This window comes from Bos indicus x Bos taurus, chromosome 11 (genome assembly GCF_003369695.1).
Source record: "Bos indicus x Bos taurus breed Angus x Brahman F1 hybrid chromosome 11, Bos_hybrid_MaternalHap_v2.0, whole genome shotgun sequence".
Classification (NCBI taxonomy): Eukaryota; Metazoa; Chordata; class Mammalia; order Artiodactyla; family Bovidae; genus Bos; species Bos indicus x Bos taurus.
The window spans coordinates 15,046,524-15,064,939 of NC_040086.1; the positions used below are offsets into that span (position 1 = coordinate 15,046,524).

At 34.9% G+C, this 18,416-nt stretch overlaps 1 protein-coding gene across 6 annotated transcripts in view; it reads left to right on the plus strand.

Annotated features, from left to right (window-relative positions):
* The window catches only part of BIRC6 (baculoviral IAP repeat containing 6), a 214,000-nt gene that overhangs the window by 152,868 nt on the left and 42,716 nt on the right, over window positions 1-18,416 (plus strand). For all 6 annotated transcript variants that reach the window (XR_003513300.1, XM_027554971.1, XM_027554972.1 and 3 more), the window contains 3 exons: window positions 1,426-1,643; window positions 5,177-5,341; window positions 6,487-6,655. Coding sequence is in view for 5 of the 6 variants with exons in the window: in XM_027554971.1 (XP_027410772.1) it covers window positions 1,426-1,643; window positions 5,177-5,341; window positions 6,487-6,655 (552 nt within the window). In the remaining variant the exon portion in view is untranslated. The remainder of the gene's footprint in view (window positions 1-1,425; window positions 1,644-5,176; window positions 5,342-6,486; window positions 6,656-18,416) is intronic.

Genomic DNA, 18,416 nt, shown 5'->3' on the forward strand with positions numbered 1-18,416 from the left:
TTAAAAAGCTGTTATTGATAACAGATCATGGAAAAGACCTTAAGAAGGTCTTCTTAAGACCTTCGGATTTTATTCTGAATAACAAACAATTAAGATTTATTTAAAATATGTTAAGTGATGTAGTGATGTGATGAGAATCTTTTTAAAGAATTTTTCTGTCAATCTGGTAAAAATATTTAGATGAAGGAGAACAGAATGAAGAAAATGTAATAATAATCTATTTTATAATATAATGATATTAGAGAATAATAACAGAAAGCCATGATGGTTATTTCCATTGGGCTGACAGTTTTGTTAATAGCAGGAAACAAAGAAAAATCATAGGGTGGTAGCCTGGCAAGTATATTTTCATTTGGTTTACCTCTAGTTCTTCAGGGAATGACCATTACATTTGAGAATCAGAATTTTTTTTCATGTTATTTTAAAATCACGTGGTTTTGATTAGAGGTGATGTCTTTCACATACTATTTAGAGAGTATGCAGTGTTAAACCCTGTACAACAAAGTACATATAATCCAATAAAATTATATGAATTTATTCATGAATCCTTTAACTTGGAAGCTATCAAGTATTATGTATGTACTTTTTTGTGTGTGTTTTCATATTGATGGAATTCTTCAAAAATGTTGACATAATTTTAAATGTGTTCATAACTATTATTAAATTACAGTGTCTCTGTACTAAATACATCCTGGTTGCTTATTTTCAGATATAAATTATGTATACTTATTTTAATACATCAGAAATTTCTAATTGCTTGAGCTAAGTTTTTTAAGTATCTAGAGTGTAAGAACCATGGTAATTTAGGACTCTTACTATGAGACAGTAGGTATAACCCTAAACTGAAAAGGAAAAGAATTGTCTTAAGGCATTTCAAACTATTTCTAGTGAATAAACAGTAATGTCTATTAAAAAGCATGATTTTGATATATCTTTTTGCGGTGGTTGTTTCATCTGCCATTCATGTAGAAGTGTTTTTTTGTTTGTTTTGTTTTACATTTAACACTCTGTAGCTAGAACATAGTAGAAAACTTTATTGCAAACAAAACGAAATTCTTTCACTCTTGCATTCATGGTTGAAACTACTTCCAGGGCAAGACTTTCATACTCTTGTAAGGAAGCTTTAATGCTGCATTTTTAGTTCTTAGTTTTTAGTTTAAAATTTTAGATTATAATAATTTTGACATAGTCTATAACAAGTATCATATGAGTATATTTCAACTTTCTTTTGGAGTTTATATATTTGATGTCTTTTTGGACACTTATTAAATATTAAGTATTTAATTTCATTTGTGGTATTTTTTGTGGCTTTTTAATAAATATGATAAAATTTTATATTGTCATTATAAATTTGTGAGCTTCTGTGTTGTTCATTATTGTGGTTTTAAATATTTTTTAATTTTGAGTTCTCTTCTTTTAATCTAGGTCATATCTTGCAATCTCCATCAGCCAATGTGCTCCCAACCCTTCCTTTCCATGTCCTTCGTAGCTTGTTTAGCACCACGCCTTTGACAACTGATGATGGTGTGCTTCTTCGGAGGATGGCTTTGGAGATTGGGGCACTCCACCTCATTCTTGTCTGTCTGTCTGCTCTGAGCCACCATGCCCCACGAGTTCCAAACTCTAGCCTCAATCAGACAGAGGTAGGTTCAGTTTTTCTTTAGATCATGAAAAATTGTTAGATTCATGGAGTACAGGCATAGTTTTTTCTGAAGTAATTAGTATTTCAGAGGCTGGGGAACACAGTTTGTTTTGTTTTGATTTTTTTTTTTTTTTTTTGCCCCTAAAACAAATAAACAAAAAGGTTATTTAAAAGAGGATAAAATGAATTGTTCTTTTCTTTCTTAGGCTCTTTCAGAAAGCCTTAAGTTAATCCATCTACTTAAACAAAAAAGATGTTATAGCTTAAAAAGCTTTTCCATTTACCAGGATACACTGAATTTATACTGTGATCCCTTTTCCTTTTTGAAGGTTCTAGTCAGTACAGTAAGGTTCTAGTCAGTATATAAGACAAGAAAAATAAGAAAGAAAAAGTGACCCTGATTCTCTTGAGATGATTTGATTGTTATTTATAGAAATTCCAAAAATAAATAATGGCATAAGTGAGTTTAATGAGGATATAATTTCCAGTTTCAATATATAAAAATAAGTCATTTCTGGATTCCAGCAACAAACATAAAAAGAGCTTTTTAAAGATGTCCTTTAGAATAGCATCAAAAATAGGAAATATCTAGAAATAAATATGAAAAATATATGTAAGACCTCTCATCATAAAATATATAAAACTTTGTAAACAGATACTTATTAATTAGACTTTAATAAACTGAAGTCTCTGTCCATGTTTACCTCTCATGAAGTAGAAAATACAACATTTCATTAGTATTTCTTCCCAAATTGATTCTTTTTCTTTTTTTTTCGCTCAGTTTACAGCATGTGGGATCTTAGTTCCCTGACTAGAGATAGGACCCATTGCCCCTGCATTGGGAGCATGGAGTCTTAACCATTGGGCCAGGGAAGTCCCACCAAATTGATTTTTAAGTTTGATGGAACTCCAGGTTTGTTTTGGAGGAAATTGACAAGCTGATTGTAAAATTCATTCAGAAACTCAAAGGGTCAAGGATAGCCAGAACATTTTCAAATAAGAACAATATATCTAGTAGTCTCATATTTTGAAACTTACTGTTAAGCTATGATATTTACAGAAGGTTAGATTGAAGCCCAGCAGACAGTAGAGACATCTACATATATAGTTTTCTGATATTATGACAGAGGTGACTCTGGAACAAAATGGTGATAGGGTCAGTTAAATATTCATATGGAACAAAAATCTTTAGACCCTACTATGCTCTAAATGCAAACGTTAATTCTAAATGGATGGTGAATCTAAATATATATAGTATTGTTCAACATATAACAATACTGTTTTACCAAAAAAAGTAAGAGATACCTTATGATCGATCAATTCCAGAATTTAAGAGAGTAAAAGGGCAAGCCACAGAATGGGAGGCTATATTTGTATATATCTGATAAAGGACTTATATCCAGAATATTTAAAGAGCTTCCAAAATTTCCAAAAGGAACTCAAACCAATTTTCTATAACAACCTAGAAGAGTGGCGTGGGGAAGGAGGTGGGAGAGAGGTTTAAGAGGGAGGGGACATATGTACATCTACGGCTGATTCATATTGGTGTTTGACAGAAACCAACACAATATTGTAAAGCAATTATCCTTCAATTAAAAATAATTAAGTGTAATTATTAAAAATAATTCCCAAAGGAAAAAGCTGACAATGGGATAGAAAATACCAGATGAAAGCTTGAATGGGTACTTCACCAGAAGAGGCAAAGTAAATATTCAGCAAATGTGAAAAGTTGATCTATTGCTTTAGTTACCAGAGAATTACAAGTGAAAACCTTTAGTACTGAGTACACATCAATCACACTGTGTAAGATTTCAAAATTGTCCCACCATACTTGTAAAAATTGTAAAGACAACAGAATTTAATACAATAAGTAATGTAAAAAACAGTAGAGTGGGCAAATAAGCTGTAATATATTATGTAATAGAATACTAGAAGGTGATGAAAGCAAACAGCTATAGCCAACTACATATAACAGAACTGATGAGTTTTATAATCACAGCTAACAAGCTGGATATAAAGAAGTATATGCATCATGATTCCACTTACATAATGTTAAAAATAAAAATAAGTTATAGTGATTAGAGTTTCGTGTTTAGGTTGTAAAGTTATAAAGAAAAGAATGGAAGTCATGAGTAGAAAAATCAGGATTATAATTAGTTTTGTAGAGGAATGTGGGTATGAGGGAACAAGGACAGTTCCTTGCATGCAGTGGTTTAATTCTTGACCTTCATGGTTAAGTTGTTTTCAGTTCATTAAGCTTTACATACTTGTTTTGTGTTCTTACTGTAAATATGTTATACTTTACATTTAGAAATGTTTTTTTAAAAAATAAATAGCTGTTTTTTTCAATAACCCTAATTATTCTAGTGGTAACAGTTTATTTTATAACATGTGAAAGATGGAATTATTCAGTCATAGATTCATCCAACTCTCCAGATCAATTTATGAAAGTATTGTTTGTACATAATATTCTTTGTTAAAATGTTCCTATTAAAATACTTGCAAAGTACCCTTGAAATTAATACTTAAATGCAAATATTTTAATGAAAATTCTTTAAAGGAGGATTCTTATTACAGAATTAATTTTATAGTCAACAGTAATCATAATTGACCTTTACTGAGTTTGAGGTTATATTAATAAACCAGTGGTTCTCAGTCTTTTTTTTTTTAATTTCTCTACAACATTCATGTTTTTAATATGTCCTCTATCCCCAAAAGAAATTTTTCTGCACATCATATTCTGAACAAAAAAGAAATTGAGAAGTACTCCTTCTAGAAATAGAAGCAGACTTTCTTGCTATGATTGAAAACATATGATAACCATTACAGAGTCATCGTAGAAGATCTGGCTCATGTCTCTCTATTCCTTTCTCTGCTTTCTCTGTTTAATTTTGAGTCATTGACTCTTTAGACCCTTAGATGCTTTACTCAATCTATTCCTGATAGATTATTTTAAATACTGATAAAAATTTCTTGTATTTATTCTTAAATATAAGCGTTTGCTCCCCATTTCTCCCTCCCCGTAACTTGATAACTACCACTTTGCATTCTGCTTTAAGTACTCTGGATATTTCATAAAAATGGAATCATTCAATATGTTACAGTCATACCTTTTGTAACATTGCTTGCTGCTTTGAATTAGCATATTGTTTTTGAGACTCATCCATGTAGCATGAATCAGTACTTAGTTATCTGTTATGGCTGAATAATATTCCATTGTATATATATGCCACAGTTTGTTTATCTGTATAACCATTGATGGGCTTTTGGGCTGACTTTTTGACTGTTGTGAATGAATGGTCTTACTATGAACATTAGTGTAATATATTTGAATATCAGTTTGGTTTTTTTTTTCCCCCTTTGGATATATATACACCTAGGAGTGGAATTGCTGGGTCTTACTGTAATTCTTTGCTAAGTTTTTTAAGGAATTGCCAAACTATTTTCCATAGCAGCTAAACTATTTAAAATTCTACTGGTAATTTGAGGATAAATAAAAGCAAATAGTAATAATTCTTTTCTTTTTGTTATAAGCCACAGGTATCAAGCTCTCATAACCCTGCGTCAACAGAAGAACAGCAGCTCTATTGGGCCAAAGGAACTGGGTTTGGAACAGGCTCTACAGCTTCTGGATGGGATGTGGAGCAAGCCTTAACCAAGCAGAGGCTGGAAGAGGAGCATGTTACCTGCCTCCTGCAGGTATGGTTGTAAAGTTGATATTGTCAGTGATAATAGTTCATCTTTTTGTGTGTGTCTGTGTTGATTTTTAAGTTATATTGGCCTTATCCTCAGCTACTGAGGATGAAAAATAAAAGTTCATTTTTTTATGAACTTTTTCATGAATTTCATTTCATTTATTTTAATGAAAAATAAAGTTCATTTTTAAAATGAAAAAACATTCTCCCTGCCCTCAGTACATTTAATATGCTAGATAAAGATTGCTCTTTGGTGCTTGCAACTCTGCATTCTTCCCTCTTAGCCTCTTCACTGAGAGGAAGGTGACAAAGGCGAAGTTGTCCAATAACAGGAGTGTACCACATCTGCTTTCTTCCTGTCAGCTTCTCATCTAAACCACTATATCTGGACTCTCTCTTTTTTTAAAAAATTTATATACACCCTTGTTTCTCACATTGTGTTGTGTTTTCTAGAAATGGGCAAGGTGATCTAATTTATAAAGTTTTTCATGCAGAAATGAGAAAAGTAGGTTTGTAAAGATTAGCTTTTATTCCTGCATCAACTAGTTGACTAAAATTAGGGTTTTGTTTTTTATTTTTCCGAGCATTAGTTAAATCTTTGAGCATTATTTTTGTAGTTCTAGAATAAGCTTATTTTCATATAGACGCATAAGATTCCATCACCCTCAACTATAAATTGAACCTACTTAGTAAAATAAATAAATCGGAGAAGGAAATGGCAACCCACTCCAGTACTCTTGCCTGGAAAATCCCATGGACAGAGGAGCCTGGTAGGCTACCGTCCATGGGGTCGCTAAGAGTCGGACACGACTGAGCGACTTCACTTTCACTTTTCACTTTCATGCACTGGAGAAGGAAATGGCAACCCACTCCAGCGTTCTTTCAAGTTGCAACTAAGCTTTTAAGTTCATGTTCTTAGGTGGATTGCTTCTATATGTCTGATCATAGCACTGTACATCATCATGAGAAATATATCCTCTTGAAAATGTAAAGGAAAAAAGTCTCATTTTTAATACCTGTATTATGAAGCATTGATCAAGTTGAAAATATATGCTCTTCATATTCAGATTGAACATCTAACATAAAATATGAGATTTTAAATTTGTGAAGCTAAAACTCAGTTTTAAATCCAAGGATTTTTATTTTTAGGTTCTTGCAAGTTATATAAATCCTGCAAGTGGTGCTGTAAATGGAGAAGCTCAGTCATCTCACGAGAGTAGAGGACAGAACAGTAATGCCCTTCCTTCTGTACTTCTAGAGCTTCTCAGTCAGTCCTGCCTCATCCCTGCCATGTCATCTTATCTACGAAATGATTCAGGTAAATCACATTGTAACTAGTCCTTTACAGTATCTTAATGGATGAGTACTTTTGTCTACTTATTTATCATTATCACTTTAAATAATAAGGTTCATTTTTTTCGTTTAATAACCTATAACTGAAAATTATAGGGTAAAGGCTAGCAGCTTCATGACAATACTGTGATCCAAACATGGTTAATTGAATTTCTGTGTGTTTTTAACGTTTAAAACATTAGAATGTTTTAAACATTAGAATTGCAGACCATAGTGTTTTGAAGAAAGGCAGACAGATGAACTATACAAATCTGTAGATACTTGACAATGAGTATTAGTTTTTACAAATTCAATTATGAAAGTACCTTAGGTAGATACTTTGCAATATTCAACTGATTATCAACTGAAATTGCTCTTTTATTTCTTTGGTTGTGGAATTATCTTCCAAGAAATGTATCCTTTTCTTAAGTAGAATAGAAAGTTTGTTTTATTTAAACTCAGTTACATACAGGGATTGCCAAGAAAAATAAGCAGTTGGCATCTCCTCATTTTAACAAAGATATTTATTTATTCACTTTTTTAAAGTATCTGCTCTTCTTGTATTTGCTTTTATTCGTATTCTTAGTCATGAAAATAGACATACATTCAGTTAGATTATTAAAGAAGAATAGGTAAGGAAAGCAATGGGAATGAATCTTGAAGTCTGTTTTGATGCTTGGTAGCAGTTTAAATGCAAGTAGATGATGGAAAATGTACTTGTATTTGAGAAGGGATTACTGCCGCTATTCTTCACCTTCAAAAAATTATTGTGCTTCCAAACACACTATTTCTGGGACTTCCCTGGCAGTCCAGTGGTTAAACCCTGCACATCCCAATGCAAGGAGTGTGGGTTCGATCCCTAGTAGGGGAACTAAGATCCTACAAAGCTCCTGGTGCAGCAAAAATTAAAAAACAAACAAAACACACACACCATTTCCCAGCCTACCTCAAACTTCTTATAAAAATATTGGTGTTATGTTGAATTGGTATTTTTAGATTGAGCTGTTAGATACATTAGATTTGTCTCTCTTGAAAAAATAGATATCAAATGTACAATATATATTTTGATAAAGTAAAGCATTTGGCGCTGTAAACACTTAAGTACTTCAGATTGGTGCCAAAATTTAATAGTAAATCATTTAGCAAAACTGAACAGAGTAAGATAAGGTTTCTCTTTATCTCCTTTCTCGTTGTTAAAATATTAATCCTTTCACTTTCAAACTGTATGAAACTGTATGACCTCTCAGAAATTTTTAATTTTTGTCTTGTTCTGATATTCAGTCTTTGTGTAACACTGGGCTTTTATCTTTATGGTTTAGAGTCAAAAGAGAAATCTGGTATTACTTTTATTGTTTAAAATAATCTATTCAAGTAGGTGCACTTTCTGGTAAGTGTGTATTTTAATAAATAAGCTGTGATTCTGGTCAATATATGGAAGTATCACAAATTAAATATTCTGTCTTTGGAACTATTTTAGAAATTTAATGTTTGACTTTCCTTTGTGATTATTTTCCCACGGTAGAGAAATTTAGATATATGCTTGAATCTGGTACTGTGTCCAGTGGTATAATTTTAATTGATAGATTTATACTTGAATGTGGTTGCAAAAATAATTTTGAAATTAGATTTTAAGATATATAAATATAAAATAATGAACTAAGTTAAGTATGTCATTAGATAATTGTCAGAACACCTCGTAAATTATGTTTTTAGTAATCAAAATTTTTTGGAGTTTGGGATATATTCTGATCCATCAGTTCAGTTCTGTTGCTCAGTCCTGTCCGACTCTTTGCAACTCCATTGACTGCAGCACGGCAGGCTTCCCTGTCCATCACCAACTCCCAGAGCTTACTCAAACTCATGTCTATCAAGTCAGTGATGCAATACAACCATCTCATCCTCTGTCGTCCCCTCCTCCTCCCTCCTTCAGCCTTTTCCAGCATCAAGGTCTTTTCGAATGAGTCAGTTCTTTGTATCAGGTGGCCAAAGGATTGGAGTTTCAGCTTCAGCATCAGTCCTTTCAATGAACATTCAGGACTGATTTCCTTTAGGACGGACTGGTTGGTTCTCCTTGCAGTGCAAGGGACTCTCAAGTCTTCTCCAACACCACAGTTCAAAAGCATCAATTCTTCGGCGCTCAACTTTCTTTATAGTCCAACTCTCATATGCATACATGACTACTGGAAAAACCATAGCTTTGACTAGATGGACCTTTGTTGGCAAAGTAATATCTCTGCTTTTTAATATGCTGTCTAGGTTGATCATACGTTTTCTTCCAAGGAGCAAGCGTTTTTTAATTTCATGGCTGCAGTCACCATCTGCTGTGATTTTGGAGCCCCCAAAAATAAAGTCTGTCACTGTTTCCATTGTTTCCCCATCTGTTTGCCATGAAATGATTGGACTGGATGCCATGATCTTAGTTTTCTGAATGTTGAGTTTTAAGCCAACTTTTTCACTCACCTCTCTCACTTTCATCAAGAGTCTCTTTAGTTCTTCACTTTCTGCCATAAGGGTGGTGCCATCTGCATATCTGAGGTTATTGATATTTCACCCTACAATCTTGATTCTAGCTTGTGCTTCATCCAGCCCGGCATTTCTCATGATGTACTCTGCATATAAGTTCAGTAAGCAGGGTGACAGTACACAGCCTTTACGTACTCCTTTCCTGATTTGGAACCAGTCTGTTGTTCCATGTCTAGTTCTAACTGTTGCTTCCTAACCTGCATACAGATTTCTCAGGAGGCAGGTCCGATGGTCTGATATTCCCATTTCTATAAAAATTTTCCACAGTATGTTGTGATCCACCCAATCAAATGCTTTGGTGTAGTCAATAAAGCAGCAGCAGACACAACTGAGCGACTTCACTTTCACTTTTCACTTTTGTGCATTGAAGAAGGAAATGGCAACCCACTCCAGTGTTCTTGCCTGGAGAATCCCAGGGACGGGGGAGCCTGGTGGGCTGCCATCTATGGGGTCGCACAGAGTCAGACGCAACTGAAGAGACTTAGCAGCAGCAGCAGCAGCAGATGTTTTTCTGGAACTCTGTTGCTTTTTTGATGATCCAGCAGATGTTGGCAATTTGATCTCTGGTTCCTCTGCCTTTTCTAAATCTAGTTTGAACATCTGGAAGTTCTTGGTTCCTGTACTATTGAATCCTGGCTTTGAGAATTTTTACTAGCCTGTGAGATGAGTGCAGTTGTTCGTTAGTTTAAACATTCTGATCCGTAGTTTTGACAAGCATGGTATATTATTTATGTATGCCCATGTATAATATTCTAAATAAAAATTATTTATTTCAGGGATATATAGCTTTACTGCTTATGTAAATTACCAATTTTGGTTAAAATGTTAATTTTTAAAGTGACATTTTAATATCTGAACAAATAAACTTCTTGGAACTTAGTAAAATTTTTATTTTATAAAATTAGTCTTAAGTCCATTTTCCAGTTTTGTCATTGGTCTGTAGAATATTACTTTTGACCATTTGGGGGTTTGGGATAAGGAAGAGCATCCAATATAGAATCTTTTATTTCATTCAATTGTCATATCTTTGTTCTCCTTTAATCTGGAAACTTTACCAACTTTTCTTTGTCTTTCATGATATTGATGACATTTTATAGACTATTTTATCACGTATCTAGCAAGTTGTTTTTTAAGTGTGAGAGCAGTGCTAATAATTTTGTGTAAGGCATTGTATTCAAGAAATGGCTCGCTTATGTTGCTAGCATATAGTACACAAAAACACAAGCCTAGTGTAATAGGCTCTTTCGAAAGCCACCCTGAACTATAGTTTGCCCTTGGAGATTATTTCCAGGACCCTCCACCAAAACCAAAACCTTTCTGCTTTATTCTGTGAATGTGTGATGTATTCTTATCAAGCTTACCAGTTCACTCTGGCAGGCGAGATGAAACTTTTCATATGATCTAAGATTTTTATTTTCTCTTAAAAACATAGCACTTTATGTTCCCTCTTAGCCTTTGAGATGTTTCTTTGACCACTTAATTGCTTTTTAGGAGCCCCTTCCCACCGCCCACCCCAAAGAAACAAAAGGGTGCACAAAAGACAAGAAGTGAAGGAGGGAGAGGCTAACAGTGCTCAGTAACAACCTTGTGCTGGTCAACTATATGTAACAGATTTAGTAACTTTTTAAGTAGAATTTGTGCAGATTTTACCTTCAAAGAACTTAATTCAAAAAGCTGAATCTATAAAATAGTTGTTAGAATTATAAAACAGTAAATTTGAAGCCACAGTTTAGTTGGTAAGTGAAACTAAAAGTGGTTTATATGTTTGTATTAGACTCTTATCTCTGCTGCTGCTACTGCTAAGTCGCTTCAGTCGTGTCCGACTCTGTGCGACCCACCAGGCTCCCCCGTCCCTGGGATTCTCCAGGCAAGAACACTGGAGTGGGTTGCCATTTCCTTCTCCAATGGATGAAAGTGAAAAGTGAAAGTGAAGTCTCTCAGTCGTGTCTGACTCTTAGCGACCCCATGGACTGCAGCCTACCAGGCTCCTCTGTCCATGGGATTTTCCAGGCAAAAGTACTGGAGTGGGTTGCCATTACCTTCTCCATTATCTCTAGTATCATTTTTTTTTAAAGGAATGATAAAAGCTTCTAAAGAGAGAAAGTAGTTATTTTTATGAGACTTTTTTACTAGATAGGAAGATCCTCATATGAAGTATGTGTTCATTTTAGTTTCTCCTCCCCATATTTTGACTTCCTTTCATTGTAGTCATGTTATTTTGAAAATTGCTTGTAAACAATGATATACAAGGACCATTTTTCCTCCAGCTGCCGTTTTATATATTCGTGCTATTGAGTAAGACGTCAGTTACCCCACTGGCCACTAGATGGCGGTCTCATTTCATTGCCAGAAATATAGCTCAGTTTAGTCCCTAGATCCTGTAGGACTCTTTGCGACCCCATGGATTGCAGTATGCCAGGTCTCCCTGTCCATCATCAACTCCAGGAGCTTATGCAAACTCATGTCCACTGAGTCGGTGATGCCATCCTCTGCCATCCCCTTCTCCTATCTTCAATCATTCCCAGCATCAGGGTCTTTTCAGGTGAGTCAGTTCTTTGCATCAGGTGGCTAAAGGATTGGAGTTTCAGCTTCACCATCAGCCCTTCCAGTGAATATTCAGGACTGATTTCCTTTAGGATGGACTAGTTAGATCTCCTTGCAGTTCAAGGGACTCTCAAGAGTCTTCTCCAACACCACAGTTCAAAAGCATCAATTCGTCAGCGCTCAGCTTTCTTTATGGTCCAGCTCACATCCTTACATGACTACTGGAAAAACCAAAGCTTTGACTAGATGGACCTTTGTTGGCAAAGTAATGTTTCTGCTTTTTAATACGTTGTCTAGGTTGATCATAGGTTTTCTTCCAAGGAACAAGCGTCTTAATTTCATGGCTACAGTCACCATCTGCAGTGATTTTGGAGCCCCCCAAAATAAAGTCTTATCACTGTTTCCATTATTTCCCCATCTGTGTGACGTGAAGTGATGGGACCAGATGCCATTATCTTAGTTTTCTGATTGTTGAGTTTTAAGCCAACTTTTTCACCCTCGGCTTTCACTTTCATCAAGAGGCTCTTTACTTATTCACTTTCTGCCATAAAGGTGGTGTCATCTGCATATTTGAGGTTATTGATATTTTTCCCTGCAGTCTTGATTCCAGCTTGTGCTTCATCTAGTCCAGAATTTCTCATAATGTATTTTGCATGTAAGTTAAATAAGAAATACTTTACAGTGTGTGAAAATAAGAAATAGCAGGTGAAGTGTTAGAATCTGTCTCATTCCCATTTTGGAAAATGAGATGTTCCTATTTTTAGAAAACAGCACCACTGGGCGCATTAAATTACTTGCCACTAATATAGTAGAACATAGTAGAATATAGTAGAACATTCCAGGAATGTTATCAAGTGTTACAAAATCTTTGCCTTTTTAGTGTTTGTTTCATAGTGTCATAATAGGAAGGGGCAAATGAAATAAAGAGAAATGTATTCAGTTGCCCAAGTTTAAGTGTTTACCCATAATATGGCCATTATTACTAAACTCACATATTTTCAAATTTTAAAAATGATATAAATAGATTTTTATCAGTACGGAACAGAAAAATGAGTAGACCTGACATGTTAGAGGAAGATCAGAATGAGAAGAGGCACTGTTGCTGCTGCTGAGTCGCTTCAGTCGTGTCCGACTATGTGCGACCCCATAGACGGCAGCTTACTAGGCTCCCCCGTCCCTGGGATCTTCCAGGCAAGAACACTGGAGTGGGTTGCCATTTCCTTCTCCAATGCATGAAAGTGAAAAGTGAAAGTCAAGTCCCTCAGTTGTGTCCGAGTCTGTGCGATCCTACAGACGACAGCCCACCAGGTCTTGGCTGAGTGATGGTATGTGCTAGTATTAAAATTTCATCATTTTCATTTTATTGGTTTCGTAGTTTTGTAACTAAGTGTAATGGGACAAAACCCATTACAGAAGACTTTGTTACACCATCTGATTTTCCTCACACTGGATTAAAAGTTACTGTATCTTATTTTAGAATATTTCCTCTAAAATTCAGTATTTAAATTAATTTTATGAGAGAATAAGTTAATTTTGTTGCTATGCAAATGTGTTAAATATGACCACATTCTTTATATCCAAAAATTATTACTAAGTTTGTTGTATTTTGTTTAGTCCAACTCTTTTGTGACCCCATGGACTGTAGCCTGCCAGACTTCTATGTCCATGGGATTTCCCAGGCAAGAATACTAAAAAGTTACATAGGAATAAATGTACAGTTGGAACTGTAACTATTTTTCCATGATTATCTTTTAAGATATGCATGCTAGTCATGTAACTTGTAGGGATATTGATTGCACATAGTTATGGATTAAGTTTTAGTATTCAGTCACTTGAAAGGATTTTTATTTTACAGAGAAATAAGTTAAGGATAACTTAACTAAATATTTGAATAATTTATTTTTTAATTCTCACATTAGTTTTTGTGTCTACTCAAATGAACATTCTGTAAACAAATGTTACATTCCTAGATTGTATTGAGGTTTTTATGCTTTAGGTGAGCCTCTCATTTTGTATTTCTGAAGTTGATTAGACAAATAAAATCAGCATACGCTGAAAAACATCAGAAAAGAACAAGATGTTTTTCTGGGTAGTTAGTATTTATTTTCTATGTGATCTTACTGCTTACCTACTAATGGATTAACATAAAGCATGCATTTCTTTTGCAATTTTCAATGTAAATCCAAATGAAGACAGTGATGTTGAAATGTTCAGCATTTATTGATGCTGAATAAAACTTTATTTTCCTATATATTTTGCTGGTTAGCTTTCCCATGTCAAAAAAATTTCCTTTTCCTATATTATGTAGGTTATTAGAAACTTAAAGTGAACATAAATGTAAAAGCATTTTGAATGAAAATGATATTCAGTATGTAGTTTTAGAATAATGTCTGTTGCATCATTGTTTTTGTGTCTTATTTCAGTTACTGTTTCTTGTATGCTTTCTGGAATCCAGAAATAAATCTTTATTGTCCATATAGCCACTGCTGATCCTGGAATAAGGCACCCTGGGTGCTGCCCTACGGGCCAGGCACTTGCCCTGGAATGTTATAATTTTCTGAAAATATTCTTCTAAAGGTTATCCTTAAAAACAAATTTTTTAAAGCTGTATTTTGTCTTGAATGGAACCCAAGAAAGAGACTTGTCAGAGTGTGATAAAGATATACAGAAAAACAATTACCAAGAGGTTAAGTGCTATTGCATGGGGGACCTCGGTTTGATCCCCAGGTCAGGAAGATACCCTGGAGAAGGGAATGGCAACCCATTCAGTGTTCTTGCCTGGAGAATACCATGGATAGAGGAGCCTGGCAGGCTAAAGTCCGCGTGTCACAAAGAGTCGGACCCAACTGAGCGACTTTCACTTTCTAAGTACTATCCCGATAATCCTAACATGGTCAAGACAGATTCTTCTTTTTCTTCTTCCTCTTCTTGTTTCTTTACATCTTTTGCTATAAAAATGACAGGAGTACCTATTTTCCCAGAAAAATCTCTTGGTGTAGAAGGAAACAAAAATTGTGAAACAAATCCCCAAGAAAGATATCTTTGAACTGTATAGTGAAATAGGAAATACATTTATTATACTTGTGTTTGTTGCATAATTTTTCAGTCTGCACTTCTCTTTTACTCTGTTGAAGGTGGTGGAAAATGATAGAAGATAAATGCGTTTTAGTAGAACTTCAAAGAATGTTTTATCATTTTAACAGTTGGATAGAATGATAGAAAATATAATGAAAAGGTACATATTAATTAGATCCCACAGTTTATGTATTCTAGCTCTATATTTCGGAGAAGGCAATGGCAACTCCAGTACTCTTGCCTGGAAAATCCCATGGACGAAGGAGCCTGGTAGGCTGCAGTCCATGGGGTCTCTAAGAGTTGCGCATGACTGAGCGACTTCACTTTCACTTTTCACTTTCATGCACTGGAGAAGGAAATGGCAACCCACTCCAGTGTTCTTGCCTGGAGAATCCCAGGGACGGGGGAGCCTGGTGGGCCACCGTCTATGGGGTCGCACAGAGTCGGACACGACTGAAGCAACTTAGCAGCAGCAGCAGCAATGGGATATGCATACCTAACTGATATATTTAACATGACTAGCAGTTTATGTCTGCAATGTATGATCACCACATATTTTAACCTAAAATACTGAAGTTATTAAATGTCTGAGTTATTTTTTAAAGTATAGTTGATGTATAATATATAAATTATAGGTGTACAAAATAGTGATTCACAAGTTTTAAAAATTACAGACCACTTAGAGTTATTATAACATATTTGCTATAAATATCTGAGTTTTAAAAATAATTAAAAGAGAAGTGTTCATTATCCTCCATTGCATCAGGAATGAAGTATTCCCAGATATCCTACTTTAGTCCACAAAGTGATGAATAACTTCTGTTTACATTCAGAGAAAAAGAAGTGAACAAAAAACCTGACCAACTTCCTGATTGAAGGTGGCAAATGTTTTCAGTTCTCTGGAAGGAGTGGGTCTTTTCCATTAGTAATCCTTGGTAAATTTCACTGAAACTTTTTGGTTTGAATTGATAGCTTCTGCCAGTAATAAGCCAAGCAGTAAATGTTTCCCACTTTTTCTTAGAATTATTTTCAGCTTTTATACTTGCTGAATTGTGTTTCATGAAAAAATGACTAATCTCTATGGTTATGTCTTACAAATTTCTTCTCACCAACCTTTACCCTATGCTGTTTCTTTCCAGCAATTTGAATATCATTTTCCCCACTGAAATGTTTTTTCATATACAGAAAATGGGAATTTTATTCTTTTACCAAGTACTGGTTACTCCTTTCAAAACATAACATTCTCTAACTGAAATAATTATATAGCAGTGTCACACACCTGTATCTGTAGTTGTTGATGGTAAATTCCAAGGTATATTTCAAGCATTGCATAATTCAACCAACAGGTCCATCTGAGGATCCAAAGGATAGTGACTTTACTTGCTTGGTTAGGGTAAGCAGTAAATTGAAATATGCACGTGGCACGTGCTGAGCGAAGAAGTTGCTGTAAGCCATTTGCAGGCGGGGCATTGTGTAACAGTGTTGTGGTGCTGCTCTTCTTTGTCAGGCTAGTGACATTTAATCCTGGAGTAATGATGGCGTGTGCTGTGTGAAACGACACCTGAGGGTTTTCTGATGAAGCTCTGTGCGGCAAAATAGAGAATTACGGAATTCAGGATTGAAACACTTGGTGTATTTTGTACTCATCTGTATTTTATCATTAAGAGACTGTTACGTTTATTGACTCATTTCGTTTGCTGACTACCCAGACATGTTATTTTAAAAGTGCCTGTCTTCAAAAGAGAGGAAAAATTAGCTCTCCCTTAGCTTTCCAGATTCCCCTTCCTGGAGATATTCAGAAATAAGTCTTAAAAAGAAAACATGAATAATGTAAATCAGATATGAATAACCATTTTTCAGGTTCTAGACATAGCATGGATTGCTGTATGCGTTAATATCCGGGTGGAATGTGACATTAAAATGAGAACACTTGTTTATGTAACTGACTGTTGTCAAGAAAGTGGAAATATATAAAAGCTTCATTTTTTTTAAGCTGAAAATTTGTCATAAGAAATGACATAGTACTGAAATTTATTTCATGTTCTTTGTAAATCAGGCCCGTAAATGTATGTCTCACTTGTCTTTACTATTCTCAATCTCATTATCCACTGCCTGTTACCTTGCCTCCACAGCTTTTACTTCTGTCCCTCCTTGATATGAAGAGACTATCTTAGCTTTCTGTAGTTTAAGATTCCTAGTTGGAATCTACTTAGTTGAATAAAATAAACACCAGTACATAAAAGGAAGTATCATGTTTCACTTAACTTAGAGGAGCTTTCTTACTTTCTCTGTGGCTGTTTATTTCCAGATTTTAAACTTTTAAAAAATTTTCATGTTTGTCAGATTCTTTTCCCCACTGTCTTCTGTATTGAGTTTTAGCATGTAGGCTGTCCTCAGCTTTATTCGGCTAATGGAGAAGTAGCTTCTCATTTTGTGGGTTTTTTCTTTTTTTGTTCTTGATAACTTTATAACCATTTATTTAAAAAGAAACATCAGTGTGTCTTGAATTACTTATATTGTTGTATAATTTTATGTAAAATAATTTTAGATAGTTTATTTTTAAATTGTTAGACTAATGTTTTAAAAAATTAATCAGTAGACTAAGATTTTTAAAGGAGGCTTTGAGTTTACAGAAAATTGAGCAGATGGTACATTTCCCTGCCCCTCCACTCATAGTGTCCCGTTACTTACATCCTGATTAGTGTGGTTGTGTATGTGTGCCAGTTGTGTCTGGCTCTTTGTGGCCCGCCAGACTCCTCTGTCTGTGGATTTTCGCAGCAAGAATACTGGAGTGGGTTGCCATTTCCCTCTCCAGGGCATCTTCCCAATCCAGGGATTGAACCAGCGCCTCCTGCTTTGGCAGGCAGATTGTTTACCCCTGAGCCACCTGATAGTGTATGTTAGAGTGGTACATGGTACTGTTGATGAGCTAACAGTGACGTATTTTTAACTGAAGTCAGTGTATTAGAGTTTGCTCTGTGTTACACGGTCTGTGGGTTTCGACAAATGCCTGGTATGCGTGCGTCACCATTGCAGTGTCATACAGTGTCATTAGTTTCCCTGCCGTTAGAAACTCTGTGTGTTCCATGTATTCATTCCACCCGCTCGCTCTCTCCCAGTGAAACCTCTAGTGACCACTGATCCTTTTGCTGGCTCCATAGTTTTTCCTTTTTCAGAATGTCATTAGTTGGAACCATGCACTGTAAACCTGTTCAGATTGGCTTCTTTTACTAAGGAGTATTGTATGCATTTAAGTTTCCTCCATGTCTTTTCTCAGTTTTGTAGCTCATTTCTTTTTTTTGCAGAATAATATTCCATTGTATGGTTATACAACAGTTTGTTTATCCAGTGACCTTTTGATAAACATCTTGGCTGTTTCCAGTTTGGGGAAGTTATAAACAAAGCTGCTACAAACCTTCATGTACACATTTTGTTATCATTTCTGTTCCATTGATCTATTTGTCTTTCACCAGTACTACATTCTCTTGATTATTGTAGCTTTGTAGTAAGTTTTGAAGTCTGATTCTGTCAGTCCTTCAATTTTGTTCTTCTTCAGTGTTTACTTATTTGATAGACATTTGAGTTGTTTATGGAGAAGGCAGTGG